Genomic DNA, 18,679 nt, shown 5'->3' with positions numbered 1-18,679 from the left:
ATTGGTTATGCAATGTTTTATACCTTTCCATATAAATATTTCATAGTCATATACAAACTTTACACAAATATATTTTAAAGCAGCCTCACAGAGCTTGGGTCCTCAAAAGCACCAGTACTAAAAAGATGATTTTACATTCCTACAGATCATAGGCACTGATGGTCTCTGGGGCTTTTACTTCACCAAGGGAAAAAAAACAAGACCAGTTTAATTAAGTCGGCTAACTTGAAAACGTTGGCCTGCATTCTGTAATACACTTCACAGTACAGGTTTTGAGAAAAATGCTCTAGTCAAACCCAACTCAGAAAGACCAAAGGTACTGCTTACCCAGCAATCCACCTAAAATCAGCAGAGTTGCCAGGTCTGAGCCAGATTGGCTTCAAAATCCTCTAGATAAACAAACATTTGGAGTCACAGAAGTGGGTTGTGACAAGACAGTGCTGGGGCTCAGTTCTAGAGCCATCTTAAAATGGAAGTGAGGGGAAAATATTCCAATGAAAGCACACAAGTCCAGCCCACCTCTTCATCAGGGAGGCAGTGCAGGCCCTGGATTCAGACAGTCTCAGTCCAAATCCTGGCTCTGCAATTTTCTATCTACATGACCAAGGGGAAGTTACTTAACTTCTCTGAACCTCAGTTTCCTCATCTCTAAAATAAAAAAGATGTTACCTATCACACGGGGTTGTTGTGAGGGTTAAATGTGATAACACGTGTAAAGCTCTGGGTACAACTGAATGTCACAAGCAATTCTGACACTAATGAACAAAACTGTTTCCCAATTTGTGGCGACTGGGCATTGGAATCCTGTATACTCTTGAAGCATATATCTTGGGAGAACCATACTCATTAACAGGAAAGGAAACACAATCTTCTAGTCTCCAAAAAGACGCTCCAGGCACCCTAAGGCCTGGAGTGGTGGCAACAAGGTGCAATGAGAATCTACCACAAAAGAATATAACATGAGAGTTCTAGATCTGGTCTTGTTTGAACATCAGCTGGGTGACCTTGAGGAAATTCAAAAACACTTTTTCAGCTCGGAAATGAGGACTTTGGACAGTTTGCAGCTGTTTTTAAACTTCTGGCATCACTCAGTCAAAGTTCTTGCAGCCCTACCCCTATTTCTGCCTCCTCCTCTGCAGTGGCTCCATTCCAGCGGCTATGGCCTCCTATGGTTGCTCGCACACCAAGCCACTCATTCCTTAAAGGCTTCACACTTGTTTTTCTCTCTCCTTCTCCTGGCTATCCACATTTCTTGCTTCCTCACTTCCTTTCGGGTTTCTAATAAAATATTACCTCCTCAGAGAAGCCTTACCTGAAAACCACCCTCTATAAAATAGCACACAAGCATACATATGCAGTAAATCCTCACTTAATATCATCAGTATTGCGAAACTACATATAACATAACCAATATTACCGTACATGGCGAGAAGGTGCAAACTCTACAAAGACAGTTGCCCTGGCCAGAAATTGATTTTTTTCTCATTCCTGTTATAATGAAACAAAGCAATGTTATTCTAGGACCTGCTGAACTAGGTTCTTTCTATCCCTTTACCCTGCTTTATAAATCCCCTGTCACCTCCCAACATAATTATGTATTTATTTATTCACAATATGTCCCCATCCTCTTGCTACAATATAAATTCCATTAGAGCAGATATCTATTTCTCTTATTTACTACTGTATTTCCTGAACCTGGTACATAGAAGCTGTCAACAAATATTCTGAATAAAAGAAAAAAAACAAAAGAATCCAAGTATCTTTTTCTTCCCAAAGAGAATCTTGCCTTAATATATAAAACAAGTAAAGGTGGAGTACTTCTGGTTAAATGAAGTCAAAACCTCCTTTTAAGTGACTCAAGTGTCCCCTGAAGTATCCAAATGCACCACCCAAGAGGATCTCCAAAGTCCCTCCAAAGACTCTGAAAGTCTCCAACTCCACATTATTTCTGTTAAACGCCAAAGAGAAACGTTAAAGTTGATGAATGATGTTCCATTCTGTGATTTCACTTATTATTCACCGAAAACAGCAAAAAGAATCCTGAAAATTCAAGGCATATCATGTCCCACAAAAGTTGCTTCCCTAAAATATCTACAATCAGATAGTGAACCTTTCCTGATGGCCCCAAACAAAATAACAACAGTCAACTACACAGGGTGGGAGTGGGGGACATTTCTTTCCATGCCCTGTCACACAGTTCCTCCGTCTTTGGGATCTGCTACTAAGCCTCTAGGCTACAATAATCTTACTGCTTCTAATAGAAGAAAGGGAAAGTGGTGGTGGACTTGAGACCCCCGTGGAGTTAGATGTAATACAAGGGAGGATATAAATTTAGGCAACCTGGTAGCCACTTGATAGTTTCCTGACTCCAGTTAGTCCCTATTTTTACATCTAAATGATCCCCAAAGAAAACAATCTCTGGCTAAGCCTGCTTTGGGCTTACATTCAGGAAAACAAAGGTTGAGGGAGTATTCTAGAAAAGAACTCTGCACAGAACATGAATAGCTGGAAGAACTCCTGAGAAGCTAACTGGCTGCAATGCTGTAATGGGAACTTACATACAGCTAAAGGACCTTCCCCCAATTGTAGGGAAGATATGAAATATACTCAGCAAACAAGTAAATAGGACTTTTGCAACTCTCTATTATCCATTCTGGCTGTGCTGGACAAAGCAAGAGTCACAGATTGATTAAAGCAAGGATGGGTTAGAGGTGACTTATCCTCTAACAATGTTATCTTATCTTTAAGCTAAACACAATTTAATGCCTTTGCATGTCCATATACTTTCTAATGATGCCACTGTTGTCAGCATGCTACAGGAGTGCTTCTTGGAAGATGCAAGCAATGACAAAGCACATCATTGGAAAGGCAATTATATGCAGTAGTAACCATTTTACAATGGCCATATGGGCTGTATTTCAACAATATAATTTCCAAATCAGGCTGAGCATTCATATTTCTGTCCCTAATCCCAGGTATACCATATTAAATGAAACAGGAGTACAGCTAGAATATGGACAGACGTGAAAATCTACAAGAATGCTAAAGTTCCTCTGTAAACAGTAAGTAGAAGACATCCACTGCCCTGAAGTGAAATTTACACCTGTCCCTGCCAGCCTATCTTCACACTATGATTCTTTAATTGAAAACTTCACAACAGGGACATTACAAACCATCACATCCATTAGCACACTCCTTGTAGCATAAGCAAGCCTCAATAGGATGGGGTTGAAAATGGGGGAATACAATTTGCAAATATGCTTAGAGGGGCAAGGACACAAGGAAAAGTTAAAAACACACAGTTCTTATCTAACAAGGAAAAGTTTAAAATACATGTTCCTATCTAAGAGTTTATAAGCTGAGACACACCCTAGGGGAATATAGAATTCATATTTTACAAATACTTAAAATTAAAGCATAAGAAATCACCTTCACGATCCTTGACTTAAAGATGTGGTTCCTATTACACCAAATTTGTATAGTTATATTTTAATTTCAAATAATACGCTTTGACTTGAGTCTCCCCGACAATTACAATCTGTAAAGACAGAACTCTACTGTGGTGGTTCCAAGAAGAAACTGCCACCTCTCTTAAAAAAGAGAGAGACTCTTCAGACAAGTGAATATAATTTTCATATTCACCTAGAAATCTTCTGAAAATTCAGGCACAGTGAGAGTACTGTGTGTGTCTTTATATTACCTACTTCCTGAAGTCCTGAAGGATGAACTATGTGGAGACCCATCTCAGTCCAGGAGAGATGAGAAGAGGGTTGGAGAAGAGGGTTGCTCAAGAATATACAGTACTCTAAATGCAGTTGAGAATTCCATAAGAAGCAAATCTAACAGTCACATTCATTAGCACACTCCTTGTAGCATAAACAAGCCTCAATAGGATGGAGTTGAAAATGGGGGAATACAATTTGCAAATATGCTTAGAATGAATGGAAACAGTGACAGAGGGAAAAAAATGTACTGTTACCAGGTATCTTCAAGACATAGATATCAAGAAAAGCAATGAGCGTTACCAGAAAGAATGTAGTTCTTATTAATTTTAAGGAAAAAAAAGAAGAAGAAAACCCTAGCGCTAGCATTAAGGTTTCTTTTATTGTGGACTAGATTCCCAAGAGAAGAGCCACCACTTCCTAGAATAGTTTAAAAGCAGACAAGACAAAATACTTAGGAATCTATCGTAGAATATAAGCTTATGTGCCCAGTAACTGTTAGAAAGTACCAGTTCCTACTCTAATTTTACACTTGTGTTCCAGGGGGTTGCTTTAAGAATTTAGTGAGAGACATATGTGCATGGGTTCAGAAGAGAGACTGACACACAGAACGCTCTATATTATGAGACTGAACCTCTGCCTTTGACAAAGGCTTAAAATCTACCTGAGTAATATGACCTAGGACAAGGTCAGATTTTAATACAGGGAGAAAGTGAAAGGGACACAGACAGGGGGAAAAAACACAAGAAATATGTTACAGATATACTGTGTCAGTGACAGTCAACTATAAACTCCAGTTTTTAAAAATAAAATAAAAAGACTTCCCAAAAGATGGTAAGGCACTCCCTCCTCCCTAAAATCCTATTATTATATCTAGAAAATCCTTTGTAACCATGACCATTTTCAGCAGCATTAAGGTACAAATGTGGCCTACCAGAAACCCATTTGAAACTCACTCACAAAATGAATCTCTATTAAAAAGAAGAGCATACAAGAGTGAGGAGCCCAAGCTTTCAAGTGAGGCAGAAACGGCTGCATTTTCTGCCTCTTTTGTACTGATCATGGGCAAGTTGACTTAACCTCTCTGAGTTTTAGTTTTTCAACTACAGAATAAAGACATTTTTTTTTAAATGGTGCAGTTCTTTGGGATAATGAATACAAAATTGGTAGCACAATGCTTGGCACAGAGCAAATACTCAATAAATAGCAACTCCCTTTTCAAAAATTTCTTTTCATGGTATTTTTGTGGAAAATGGATTACTGGGTGAAGAAAGTAACAGTTCTGAGAGCTTCAAATATCACCAGAAGGATACATGTAGGAAAAGTGCAGGGGCTAAATTATGGCAGAGAATATAGGGGGGAAAAATACATTAGAAATACAGAGGGAAAACTCTGGTTCTCTTTTTTCTAAGGTTCTATCTAGTCAAAACTCCCAAGAGACACACAGTAAGCCATTACAGAGTATGTAACAGACTAAGAAAACATTAATAGTACTTGAACTTCCCACCAAATTCCCCCAAAAACATGAAGTGCATAGTGTCACAGTCAACACTTCAAAAACTCCTGTAGCCTGGCCTCAAGATCTCAATCTATGGGAAAATCATTGCAGAACAATGAAATGTTCCCAAAGCTAAGAAATAAAACATTTCTCAGACCTAATCCATATCCCTGCATTAAGATTATCAAAACTGTACCATCATTAATATTATTATTATCTGTAATTCTGAAAACAAGTAATAGTTGCAATTAAAATTAACTCTGAGTTTGAGATATAGCTAAAAGGATGGTTTTACTGGATAGGATTTGAAGTTTGAATGATTCAAAGTGGAAAGTCATATAGCCAAAGTAATTTTACAGGTTTTAAATAGTGATCAAGGGAGGCAGAAGCAGTATAAATATGTTGAGTTAGACAGTTTCTGATACTTTCAGATATTATATGAAACTATTAAACACAGGAATCATTTCTGAAATCACATCATACTCCAATATTTAAAAACATTTATATATTCAGCTAAAAGTGACCTGGAATAATCTGGTCCATTTCTATATTAGACCAATAAAACATCTTAAAATAACACAACTGTCTAACACAGCAGGTCTCAACATTCAGGTGTGAAATCACACCTCCCAACACACAGGCTGAATTATCCCCCTGCCTCTCACCTGCAATTATCATTTGCTCCCTCCCCAGGTGGCTCTCAGCTACCACATGTCCTCCAAGGCTCACATCTGGAAACACAAACTGCCTCTGGAGGCCTCATATGCTAAGGGAGTCAAAGGGAGGACAAAAACAAAAACTTCATACTGGCCTGCACAAATTCTAAAAAAGATCTATTTTCAACATATAGCAATTTGATAAAATTAAAATACCCTTATGTAACCATGATTAGGAATACATATTCTTCAAAATAAAAAGAGTAAATTTACTTCACAGTTCTTACATAGACCAGCTTCTTCCATCAAGGCCAATTCCAAAAATTTAGCAAGGGATATTTCATCAGTTCATAGGGCATAATTAGATGTTTTGATTAGAGCATTTTCTTCCCCTGGTTAACAAGATATAACAGATGTCACTGACTTCCCTAATAACAATACAACTCAGCTTTTGGCATCCTTACAATTTTAAAACTGAACTGTCATATAGAAAAATTATAGCTAGGGTGTCTCTCTACAATCATGATTCTGAAGTGGTTATGACATGCCTGGACTCCCCAATGGAACAGATATGGAAATCATATTCCATATTCATAGCCAGGAGCCCTCTTTAGCAAGCACTTGAAAACCAAGCTCTGAAATCTGAATGATGCGGGCTTATTCAAATCACCACCAATTATTCCTGGAAGCACAGACCAAGTGAGGTATAAAACCTGAACAGAAAATGCAAATCTCGCAGTCACTTTCTTCCAGGAGCACAGGGAATACATGCAGAAAAGTGTCTCAGAGGAAGCAATGCCCATCTAAAGAGACTCACTCTACCAAAATCCAAGCTTCCCTGCAGAGAGAAGGAGTACTATACTTGATAAAAAGGACTCATATTTTTCACAGCAAGATTCCCCTGGTGCATTTGATCCAATTTACAAAAAATTCGATTTATACCAATTTTGTCAACATATCAGTCCAGAATGTAACCAGAGATAGGCCTGCATTTTAAATGGGAGGCAGAGCCTCCCTGACTGAAGTTCAACTCAAACATCCTGGTTTAACAACTCTATTAATGACATCAAGCACAGATCTAGATTACTCAGCCCTCTGTCAGTAGCATGTGTTATTTATAGGACAGCATATCAATCATGTTTTCCCCTTATTATTTCCCCCTTACTGGTCCTAAGTTATTTGGTCTGCCAAATTAACACATTCCATCGCTGCTGCAAATCTAAACAACGCTTGATAAAAGATTAATAAAATAGTTGCGTTCTCTGCAACCACACGCACACCCAGGAAAATTCATCAATGTCTTTTTATTTGCATATTTGGCTGACTGCCCCCTGCAGCAAACATGTAAGGCACAATGCTCAGGTATCCTGGTTTATGGTTTGCATTTAATTCAGGGTGTCAATCTGCTTCTGTTTTAATTACATCCATCTTGATCTGTTATTACAATCCCATGAAAACTTCTTTTCATTATATGAATGGCTATAAATATATACACATGACAAACAGTTGTTATAAATTTTCTGGTTCAGCAATAAACAGGCAGGATGCCTTAGCCAACATGTCATGTGGATTTAATATTTTAAGTATTTCTCAGAAGAAAAGTTTGGTTGAGTCTTCAACTCAACCATACTTCAAGTTCACTCGTTTCATATGTTCTGCTACTAATGTTGTTAAATTGATCTGAGTTCCCTGGATTGCTAAACTGAAGAAAATATTTTATCCTGGAAAAACTATGGTAAAATTATTAAGTGGGACACATTAAGGTCATCTTACATCAAAATAATTATTTTATCTTTCCACTGGAGATTCAAGGATAAGAAACCCTCATATAAGCAACCTAATATTTTTTTTTTCTTTCAACCCCTTATTACAGTGAAGTGGGGGAGGTTAAAAATGATGAATGTACCTACAAAGATAGGTCAGTGAATTTCAGGGTGATATACTGACAGAGCAGAGTGAGAGAAGAATGCTTTAAAAAAGGTTCTTGATATTGAGTAAATCAGAACATTCCTTAGATAAAATGGGAAGCTTTACAATCATGAGTGCTCATCCACATTTGTAATATGATTTTTACTTTTTTTAAAAAACCTTCCAACATTCTCAATCCTTGGTACTCCCAAGTACTAATTTAGGAAAAGCAGACAGTTTCCTAAATTCACTGGATAACAGTGAATCTAACTCCCAGTGTGAACCTGAGCAGGTCAATTAACTCCTCTGGGCTGTGTTTTCATTTGCAAAATGAGAGGTAGAACTACATCACTAAAGACAACATCTGTGCCTCTGATGCCCTACGGCACAGAAAGCACATCAGCCAGTAAAGGCTAGAGTGAAATGGATTAAAAGGCTGCTCTGAAAAAGTTTAGGTACTAACTTTAGGATACCGCTGAAAGATTTAGCTCTGCACATTAATCTCAACTGTAATTTTAAAGTAATCAAAGTGACCACCATAACAAATGATGGAGCAAACTTACTTTGTAATATGCAGCAACACACAATACCAAATGTTTGTCTCCCCTTTTGCTATAGTGGAAGTATAATTTCATTTACATTATATAAAATCATTTCTTTGAAAAGCACACTCCAGAACCTTTGTTACTTTTGCCAGCTAAACATGAACAGAGAGAATGGGTAGAAGTCACTGGAATTTCTATCATGTGGCTGGAAAGTGATAATCCAAAATCTAATTAATGTGTTATCTAGGCCAGGTGCAGTGGCTCAAGTCTGTAATCCCAGCACTTCGGGAGGCCGAGGCGAGAGGATTGCCTGAACCCATGGGGTTCAAGACCAGCCTGGGCAACTTGGCAAGCCCTCGTCTCTATAATGTATCAAAAAATTAGCCAGGCATGGTAGTACACGCCAGTAGTTCCAGGTCCTTGGAAGGTTGAGGCAGAAGGAGCACCTGAACCCAGCGAGTCGACACTGGGGTGGCCATGAGCGTGCTACTACATTCCAGTCTGGGCGACAGAGTGAGACTTTGACTAAAAAAAAAAAAAATGTGTTATCTACATCTTCATTCTCTTACTGTGTTTCCCCTTTTAAGGTTTTAACTATGAAAAACTATTTACTGAACATTTAACCAGCAACCTTTAGCCAGCAAGCAGGCTGAACAAAGAAACCTAGAAAAAGTCTACTTCAGTATAACAGTTGAGGCATAATTGTAATACTGGACTATAGTATTGCGGGGGGAAGCAGGATTTATTGGTAGGACAGAAAAACTCCCAGAGCAGGAGGAGACCCAAGGGGGTTGCCCCTGGGCTATAGTATCTTAATTCCAATTTTTGAGTTCTAAAACATCACTGTAAGCAGAAACTTTACAAAATCCTAAAATAAGGTGGGTTTTGTGCTGCAATGTAAGGCAGATGAGGGGATAACAAGGAAAACAACATACTTCAAGTATCACCAGAACTTGACCCTGGCAATGACTTAAACTTGGTCTCAGATTCAGAATTTTGCTGCAGCTTGAAAATATCAGATTTCATCCATATACTAACCAAGAGTCACAATTTGTCTCTGCAGGTTGTGCCTCAGTTAGTAGCAACTATACAGTATTTTAAATTTGAAGACTTTCTGCCAAAAATAAATCCAAACCTGTATTAGTCATTTTCCATTACTTACATCCCGTGGGCTTTTCTCATCTCCTCTTACAACTCCATGTTACTGCACATGGGCTTTCTAGGGCTCTGAAGGTACCAAGGAGATATGGCACCATGAGATATAGTGGCAAGCCAAAAACGACAGTAAATTCTTTTTTTAAATATTTGTATGTAGTTGGTAATTTGTAAAGTTTGTTCAGGCAACTACTAACTGGGGTTAGGATATGAACTGGAAAATCAGGACAGTGAGCTGTAACAACCTAGAAAACTGCAGCAAGCAATTCACTCTCACAGAACTAATATCAGAGTCCCTCAAACGGACTGTCAAAGTTCAGATGATAACAACTTGGAATCTTAAAGTTCCCACGTTTCATTCACAACTTCCTAAATCCACTAACTTTTATTAATGGCATTCACAATTTTGATAACTCTATCTCAGTAAAGGAAGGGAGAGAAGGAAGGTGAGGGGAAAGGAGGGAAGGATGGAGGTGGGCCGCAGGTGGGTGGGGAGTCGATATGGACCCTAAGATGAGACTGCCACGTACACTAACATGTGAATAAACACCCTCAAAGAAGGCAGCAATTCACATGATTTCAAGCTCCGCACCCCCTTACAACGGATGGAATCAGAAACCTGGGCAGGACTAAGACTTAGAAACCTGTACTTTTCTAGTCCTTTCCTAAGCAAGCATAGGCAGTAAGAATATGTAAGACCCACCCCCTCCCTCAGTTACTAACAGCCTTAAGTCCTTTTTTGTTTGTTTGTTTTTGGCGATCTTATAATATGTGCCAACTGCATGCCAGGAAATACAATCTACCCTTACCCTTTAATTCTGTTAGAAGAAATGATAGAAGAACACAGCTCCAATTTGGAAGGAGGAAGGCACACTTAGGATCTCACCAGCCTTAAATTCTATACCTCCCTTCTAGGGGGGGAAATGTCTACATTCATGGAGCAGGTACAGATTATAAGACAGAAACAATTCTGTCCCAGCTAACAATGTCCAAATTGTTTTTGATCTTCTCCTGTTCCAGGTTTTACCAAACTTATTACCATATTGCTCTTTCAAACATCAATAATCTTAGATTTCAAATCAACCTGAATTTTTTCAGAACTTTCTCAAATTAATAGTTTCTATCCCATCACCAACTTTTTTTTAATCCTAAATCTACAGTATAATTGAGTTTAATCCTAACCCTGAAAAAAAAAAAGTTGCTTCTTAATGAGAAACAAATAGCATGAAGCACTTTTACAAAATTAGGCTACATTTAGTATATTATGACTCCTATATAGGATATAGTAAAATAAAATAGCCCACCATCCTTCACCCTCTGCATGCACACACATGCACACCTTCACCCTCTGCATGCTCGCACCTACACACGCGTGCATACACACACACACACACACACACACACACACACACACACACACACACACACACACACACCTCCCACCAGGAAGTTCTACAGATCATCTTGTCCAAAGGCATCCAAATCTTTCAGCTCTTGAGACCTAAATTATTCCTTAACGGCCAGCCTCAACTATTGTTTTCTCCATTTGGGAATCTTATTTCTAATTCTAACATTCTTTCAAACTAAATAATCACCATTTATTTTGGACAGTATATTGAATTATGGTATAGGAGAGTCTCAGAATCTCTTTATCACCCTCAGCACTCCTTAAATCATGTTTACTGTTCCATTTGTTAACCCTTTTCAACAGTGAGAACTAGGGAACACTATTCCCCGAGACAATCAAAGGCTCAATCACTAATTTTGTGATTCATTTTTTAAATTTACTGATTCATTTATATCCTGTCTACTTCCACAAAAAAGAAAAGCTGAAGTAGTTAATCTCAGGAGTTAACACAAGCCATATGGAATCATCATATCACAACCTTCAGCCTCATCTTACATAAATACTCCTTAAGTGATGCTCTGCCTTGTAGAATGAAATACTTGAATTCATAACCCCACATTCTATTCACGTCCTTCCTTTTTCCCCAACTTTTCTTATCACTTAGGAACTTCTCAGATCCTAAAGCTATGCAGACTTTCAGAAGTCAAATGCTGGAACTGATCCATTTACTCTGTGGTCCCATGGCTAAACTTTCCAAGACAGTGAAAAATGCAACAGATACACACAGTTCCACGGCTTTTCCTGGCTTTGTACAGCAGACAAGAGGTTCTGACCCTTCCTGAACTACCACTTCATACATAGCAAGCAAAAGGCAGATAACTTGAAACCTTTGTTTTAACATCAATGTCAACCTCCTTTTTTAAAACCCAAGCTTCTATTTCCAGGATGCTAAAAAGCAGCAATACATGAAACTAGAAGGGACCAAGACAAGATAAAGCATATTGCCTGAAGGGCAGCTTAGTAGCATCAGAACTGGGCTACCATCACACTGTAGAGCTCTTAATGAGAATCACTCAATACTCACTTCATAGTGGGGTAGCTAACAATCTGAAAAAAAGCTGACATCAGGAAGGAAAGTGGAGCAGGAAAAGAAGTGGACCAGACTCCCTCACTATTACACTCCCCTTGCTACTCCTGTGTTCGAAACAGCCTTCTGTGCACAGACTACAAATTCTTGTGTCTGGTTTCCAAACCCTCTACTATCAGCCCACTCACCCTAGACTCAGAGATCACCAAATTCCAAGATTTGCAGGAACTTTTTAAGATATTTTTCAGCACTTCCCATACTGGATTATAGAGTACAATGCAAAGAATAGAAGTGTTCTGTGGTTAAAATAAAATTAGGGAATAAAGTACATCATGTTGCCTTCTCTGATAATCAAAATTCACATTCACATAATAAAAACTTTTAATCCTGGCAGAACAAGTCATGCATTCAATTTTGTCTAGCCCATCAAGTTCCAAACACGATTTGTGGGTAGATCACCCTGTTTTGGTCTGGAGCACAATTTATGAACATCCTGCAAAACTATGCTCCCTTCCAGTTTAAGAACCTTTGCTCTAGTCTAAACCTCTCCACTAATGGATAATGAAAATAATGTCTTTACAAGGTAACTTACCAAAGTCTCACAACTAGTTAGAAGGGCCAAACTGGTAAGTGGGTCTCCACAGGTCTCCTGACCCCCTAAGAAGCACTCTTTACTTACTTTTGTTCTCATATCCACCAGCCCTTCCTTGACCCTAAGTCCTAACTACATAGCATTTTCTCACTCCTCTTATTACTGTGTCTTCTTCACTGTTCCTTTAGAATGCTTTCCCTGTGCCCCATTCATTCCCTATCTATCCAAATTATCTAATCTTTCTAGGTTACATCTTCTCCATGAAGCTTCTTGAACACTTCAGCCTATCTCACTACCCTGTCTTTAAAGGCCTATTGAACTTAGTTGATATGAAGCATTCGAGTGTCTGTTTCAAAACTATTTTACAGGTACTGGACTTAATGTATCAACTAAACTACATATTTTTTCAAGATGCTGAACGTTTTGGGTTTCTCTATACTCTTAGTACCTTGCACATATTAAGCACTCCATATTTTCTGATATAAGAAACATGCTTAATGTTGTTTTTTAAATAACTGAATACGTGAGATTTGACTATAATAAATTATAGCCTGTTAATATAGCATGTTATAAGTACACCAAAATCTGTACAGTCTACTTGCAATACTAATGTGTGGGTAAGTCTTGAAACAGGGCCAGGAAATGAAGACCACATGGAAGTCTTGGTTTGTTGCTCTATCTACTAGAAAGGAGTCTTCCTTCATTTTCACAAGCCTGTTCCACTGACCTCTTCTCTGTTATTTTTCACTCCCTTGGTCAGTTGTATACCAAAAGACTATGCTAAGAACCCGGGGCACAAAAGAGGAGTGAGGGAGAAAATAATAGATGTGCAAAGTCAAATGTTAGCCATGGTGCTCATATGACTTCCTAATAGAAACTACACAGAAAGAAACCCACACAAGAACAGAAAGCCAACATTATCTGGCACATCAGGATACACTGATGGTACTAAGACTCCAGATTCTCATTTATATTGTTTGCTACAAGCTATTTTTTTTAAAAAAATAGACATCATATCTAGAGATACTTGCTTTTATCCTGTCAAAGAATATCCAAACAAACAATACCATAACCAAATGGTAATTCTATTTCTCAACTGCATAATGAAAAGAACACCACGTTCAACTTTAGCCTCCTCACCTACCCTCTTATCTTCTATCATGAGACTCTTCATAATCATGCACTTGAACTTCAGGGCACAATTACTCAAGACAAGTATCCTTGCAGAATATGAAACGCCCTCAGTCAGTTTCACTGCCAATAAAGTGTGAGACTTGTCAAACTACCCCCAAAGCTTTCATCATCTTAAGTAAAAATCCAACAACAGTAAATAATTAACATAAAATTGCAGGTTCTCGTTAGCAAGTTTATTACTTTTACTTCAGTGTCGGTAAAACCACAGTTGGACTGGAGCTATTTATATCACCACATTTCATTATGCGTGAGTTAAGAGCTTCTTTTTAAAAAAGTAAGTCCAAAATCAGCTACTCAGAACAAAATCATAGAGTCAAACAATGTGTCCAATAACACACAAAGTCTGCCTGCCACTCCACAGTTTTGCAACTATTTCTCTAAACTGGCATAAGCTATAAACCTAGCTGTGCAAGCCAATATTTCTGAGTTCTTTTCACAACATCATAGCAGCAGCCGCCTTGATGATACGTGGTGACAATTGTTTTCATTTTTAAGCATAAGGCACATAAGAGTATTTAGGATAACTCTTAGAATCTATACTAATTTTTAACATTTACAAACACTCCCACATCACATATTTCTGTCCAAGTTTGTAGTTTAGTTGCCTGTTTTCTAATAAGCCCACACATTTCTTGGTGATCACTCAGTAAATTTTCCAAACTGAGTATAGTGGAACACTGAAGTTTTAATGATCACTACACACATGTTCTAACCATCCATATCATAGTATGAATACAGTGTGATAGCACGGAGCAAATATATACCTTTAGTCAAAGAACCAGACATATATGATAATTTTATTCCTACAAAAGTTGGACCTCTTAAAATGTAAACACTGACAGGACAGTTGATATTAAGGAACTGCTATAAATTTATTTAGGTGTGACAAGAGTACTGTGGGGTCTCTGGTTAGATTCTGGGTATTTTTGAGCCATTATAGTTTAGAGTATTTACAGGTGAGATCATATATCTGGGAGAGAGAGTAAGTGGATGGAATACAGAAAAAGCAAGATGAGATATGAGTTGGTAGTTATTGAACCTGGGTGTTGAGTGTACTGAGGTTTATTATACTGTCTATCTACTTTTGTAAAGGTTTATATTTTTCTATGAAATGTTAAGCAAACTTTTGAAAAAAGTTAGACCTTTTATACCTGCACATAGCCACATATTTGATATTTAGATAGGAAGGCAGAATAGTATTCAACAAACCAAAGTAACTTGGGCTTTGAATCTATAAAAGTGGCAGAAAAATTAACAAGAGCAAAGAAAGGAATGGCATTAATGGTACATTTTGAACTTGGTCTTCTTTAAATATTAAGTTTTTTAAGCTCAAAAGAAACTAGAATGAGCATATTTTTTCTCAAAAGCTAAATGTGTAGATACATACATCACAAGCCCAGTCAAACATCTACTTATTAAAAATAAAACAATTACAAAGAGCGGCATAAGTTATATATGCCCTTATTTGGCAAAATGTTCATGGGAATCTGGAGGTCCCACTTGCTTACTGAAAGGGACCACAAAGCAGCCCCGGATAACCATGCAGAAAGCAGGACCACTTGTAACCAGCTCTTACAGTACTTTCCTAAACTAACCATAGATAGCAATGGTGAACCAAATTCTAGGCAGCATTTCTATTAGGAACATGCTGCCATTTCAATTCCTATTTTAAAGCAAGACAGCATTCACCATAATACTATAAGAAGGGGATTGGCAGTGGCGGGATACTGCCGGGGTGCGAGCAGGGAGGAACACAACATCAATAAGGATACCTGATCTAAAACCAGGCAAAGTGGGGACCAAAGGGAGGCCCAAACTTTATCTGTATGATGCCCATTTGTATACATAATCTTGAATTGTACCCCACATCTTTAAAATAAAATATATTCAAAAAACAAAATAAAAATAGAGCAAGACACAGAAAGAAAGAGGTCACGCTGTACAGTAACCACCCACCTTGGCAAAGTTAAAGCCATGGTTCAAATTACCCTAATAAGGGGTGCACCTCAACACTCAAAATTGCAGCCAATAAAGCACCAGTTCTAAAACCAAAGGGCAACTGACTCAATCACCAACATCAAAATCCATGGTCACCACCATTACCATTACCATCACCACAACCACCATTACCACCACCACCACCACCACCCCACTTCCTTTACACCCCAATCACTGGCCACCATCACCATCAGAAGTTCAACCACAAGCAGTTCAAACAGAAAAGGACAACACTGACAGGAAGGCTTCCCTTTCAAAAATATTTAAACCTGACACCCAAACACACACACAGAACCCGCAATCTAAACCTGTACCGTTACTGTAAGTGAGATTTAAGCCATTATTAACAAAGCTTGTATTTGAGCATCTGAAACAATACCTTAATAACAGGGGGAAAAAAAAAAAAGGAGAGGGAAAAGTTTCCTTCAGGAACCTCAAACCATCACATCAGGTGCATGAAAGACTACAAACCAACTCACACCTTGGTTTTGTGCTTAAGAAGCCTGGACCAACTCCGCAGAATCTCAAAGCTGTGTGTGTGTGTGTGTGGTGTGCGCGCGTGCGAGTGTGTGCGCGCGCGCACGCGTGTGTGTGTGTGTGTGTGTGTGTGTGTGTGTGTGTGTGGTGCTGGGGGTGGAGATAGGAAGGTGGGGGGAGAAAGAAGGCGGTTAAATTTATAGAGGCCAATGACCAATGCCAGCATCAAAGGAGATCAGTCCAGGCAAAAATAGTTTCCCTCTGACCCCTGGACAGTCTCCCTCTACTTCCCCTTCCCTTCTCCCCCACCCCAGGAGCCTGTTAGCCAGCAGGAAAATGTGCATTTGGAAATCAACACTGCAGGTGCCCAAGGAATAAAGACAGACACACACACACAAACACACACAAAGCCAATCACTTAAAAAGAAAGAGGAAAAAAAGAAAAGAAAAGAAAAGAAAACACAAAAAAGGAAAGGGAGAGGGACAATTGATGACAAGCCCTTCCGACACCAGCTAGGATTTTATTCTTTCCTCCCACCAGTCCTCCCTGGTGTACCTTTTTCTGTCCTTTAACTAAATTGCTCACGTATAGACACACATGTGCATATGTATGTGTATAGATAATATAATTAACCCTTTCCGCAACACAGCCCCATACAGAATACAGAGAGATATTCCATCCTTTCCTCTCCTCTCCCCTCCTCCCTCCTTTCTCCCAACCAGGAGAAAACGCCCCCTTCCCCAGCTTCACCAAAAAAGGGGGGGGAGGCAAAGAAACCACAAAACCCCATCACTTGGGGTCCCGAGGACACCCAGAAAAGGTACAGACTATGCAGACACACACACACGGACATACGGCTCTGTAGAAAGCACACAGAGAACCGTCCACAGGAGCCCCAAACCCAGCAAAGAGACTTCCACCAGCCAAGAAGCCATGATTGGGGAGGGAGAGGAGGAAGGAGTAGGGGCAGAGCTATCCGTGGAGAGGGGGCGCATTGTTGTGATGCCTGAACCCCTTTCTTTCTGCCCATCTGCTGTGAAGGGGGTGCGGGGAGGGGGCGCAGGGAAAAGGCAAGCGAGGAGGAAATGAGGAGACCAGGCACGGCTTTGCGATTCCCTCCTGCCGCCTGTCTGCCCGCGCCCCCAGCACCCCCAACAATAAGACCTCAGCCCAGACAGACAGACAGTCCAGAGCGTGGCAGGGGAGGCAGGAGAACCCGGCGCAGCCGAGTGGGGTCGTGCATAAAGGGAACCCGAGGGGAGGGGGTCCCCCTTACCTCCAGCGCTTCAAAAGTGACAAAGCTGGTCATGGCAAATCCATCAATGATGTCCTCTTCGGCCGAGGTGGACTCTCTCCGCTTCCTCCGCGGGGGTCTGGGCCGGGACGGGGCGGAGGACGGGGGCTTCCCATTGTCTTCCTTGTCGGAGCCCGACGACAAGGCGAGTGAAGGCGCCCGGGTCCGGACGGCCCCGCCGCCGCCGGCCGCGCCAGCTCCCAGCCCGCCCCGGGAGCGCCTCTCCCGGTCTCGCTGCGACCGCGACCGCCGCTTTTTGCGGAGTCCATGGCCCCGCGTCGGGCCATCCATGGCTCTGCCGCGCCGGGGTCCCCCCGCTCGCCCGCCACCGGCTGCGGCCGCGGCCGCACACAAAAAAATTGACACCAAGCCCTCCCCCTTCTTCACGGCTTCCCTCCGCCCCGAGGAGGGCGCGGGGGAGACGGCGGCCGAAAGACGGGAGAGAGGGGAAGAAAGAGAGGAGAAAGAAAAGGGGGAAGGGGCGGAGAGAGGGGAGGGGGGACGGGGAGCGAGGGCGAGAGGCGAGGAGCCCAAGTGTGGGGCTCCCCGCAGCACCGAGGGTCGGAGATGCCTGGGAGCAGCGCCGAGCAAAGTAATGGCTGAACACACAGGTCTCCTTTAGAGGGAAAAAAATAACTCGCCAAGCAGGCAATAAATCAGAATAGCGGAATGCTTTGATCGAGAGGCTGGGAGGCTCGGGGAGCCCTCCCCGCGGCCATTCTCCGCCGCGCCCCCCGCCCCCCGAAAACGCCCGCCCGCCTGATCCAAAACCGGGTCCGGAAAGGTCGCGGGAAAGTGGGGGCAATGAACTTCACCCGCCCCTCGCGCAGGAAAACACCCCCGCCGCCTCTCACACACGCCTCGGAGAAAACTCACTCCCGGGCTCCAAAATTTTGAAGAAACGCAGCCAGGGGAGGCCAGGGCTCCGGAGCGACCTGAGCGGGGCGAGACCCTCCAGAGAGGGAAGCATAATAATGTAATTATTAGCGGGGGAGAGGGCGAAACTGCGAGAGGTGGAGGAGAAGGGAGGCGGAGGAAGGGAAGGAGGATGCTGGAGCAGTTGAGGGGTTTGCTTTTCGGTCTTCGAGGGGGGAGGAGAGGGAGATGAAAGAAGAGGGGAAGCAAACCCTGACGCTGCCACCCGCCCCCCTCCTCACAAAAATATTTTTTCCAGTCCCAGAGAAGAGGTCACCCTTCCTCGGAA

At 40.9% G+C, this 18,679-nt stretch overlaps 1 protein-coding gene across 2 annotated transcripts in view; it reads right to left on the bottom strand.

Moving 5' to 3' along the window:
* The window catches only part of AUTS2 (AUTS2, activator of transcription and developmental regulator), a 1,208,871-nt gene extending 1,190,385 nt beyond the window's left edge, over positions 1 to 18,486 (bottom strand). For both annotated transcript variants that reach the window (XM_008062193.2, XM_021714538.1), the window contains exon 1: positions 17,458 to 18,486. In XM_008062193.2, the coding sequence (XP_008060384.1) occupies positions 17,458 to 17,766 (309 nt within the window). In that variant the 5' untranslated portion in view covers positions 17,767 to 18,486. The remainder of the gene's footprint in view (positions 1 to 17,457) is intronic.
* Positions 18,487 to 18,679: the final 193 nt, after the last annotated feature.

Source organism: Carlito syrichta, unplaced genomic scaffold (genome assembly GCF_000164805.1).
Source record: "Carlito syrichta isolate Samal-C Ts95f unplaced genomic scaffold, Tarsius_syrichta-2.0.1 Scaffold305661, whole genome shotgun sequence".
NCBI classification, from domain to species: Eukaryota; Metazoa; Chordata; class Mammalia; order Primates; family Tarsiidae; genus Carlito; species Carlito syrichta.
This window is presented reverse-complemented; position numbering and strand designations above follow the sequence as displayed.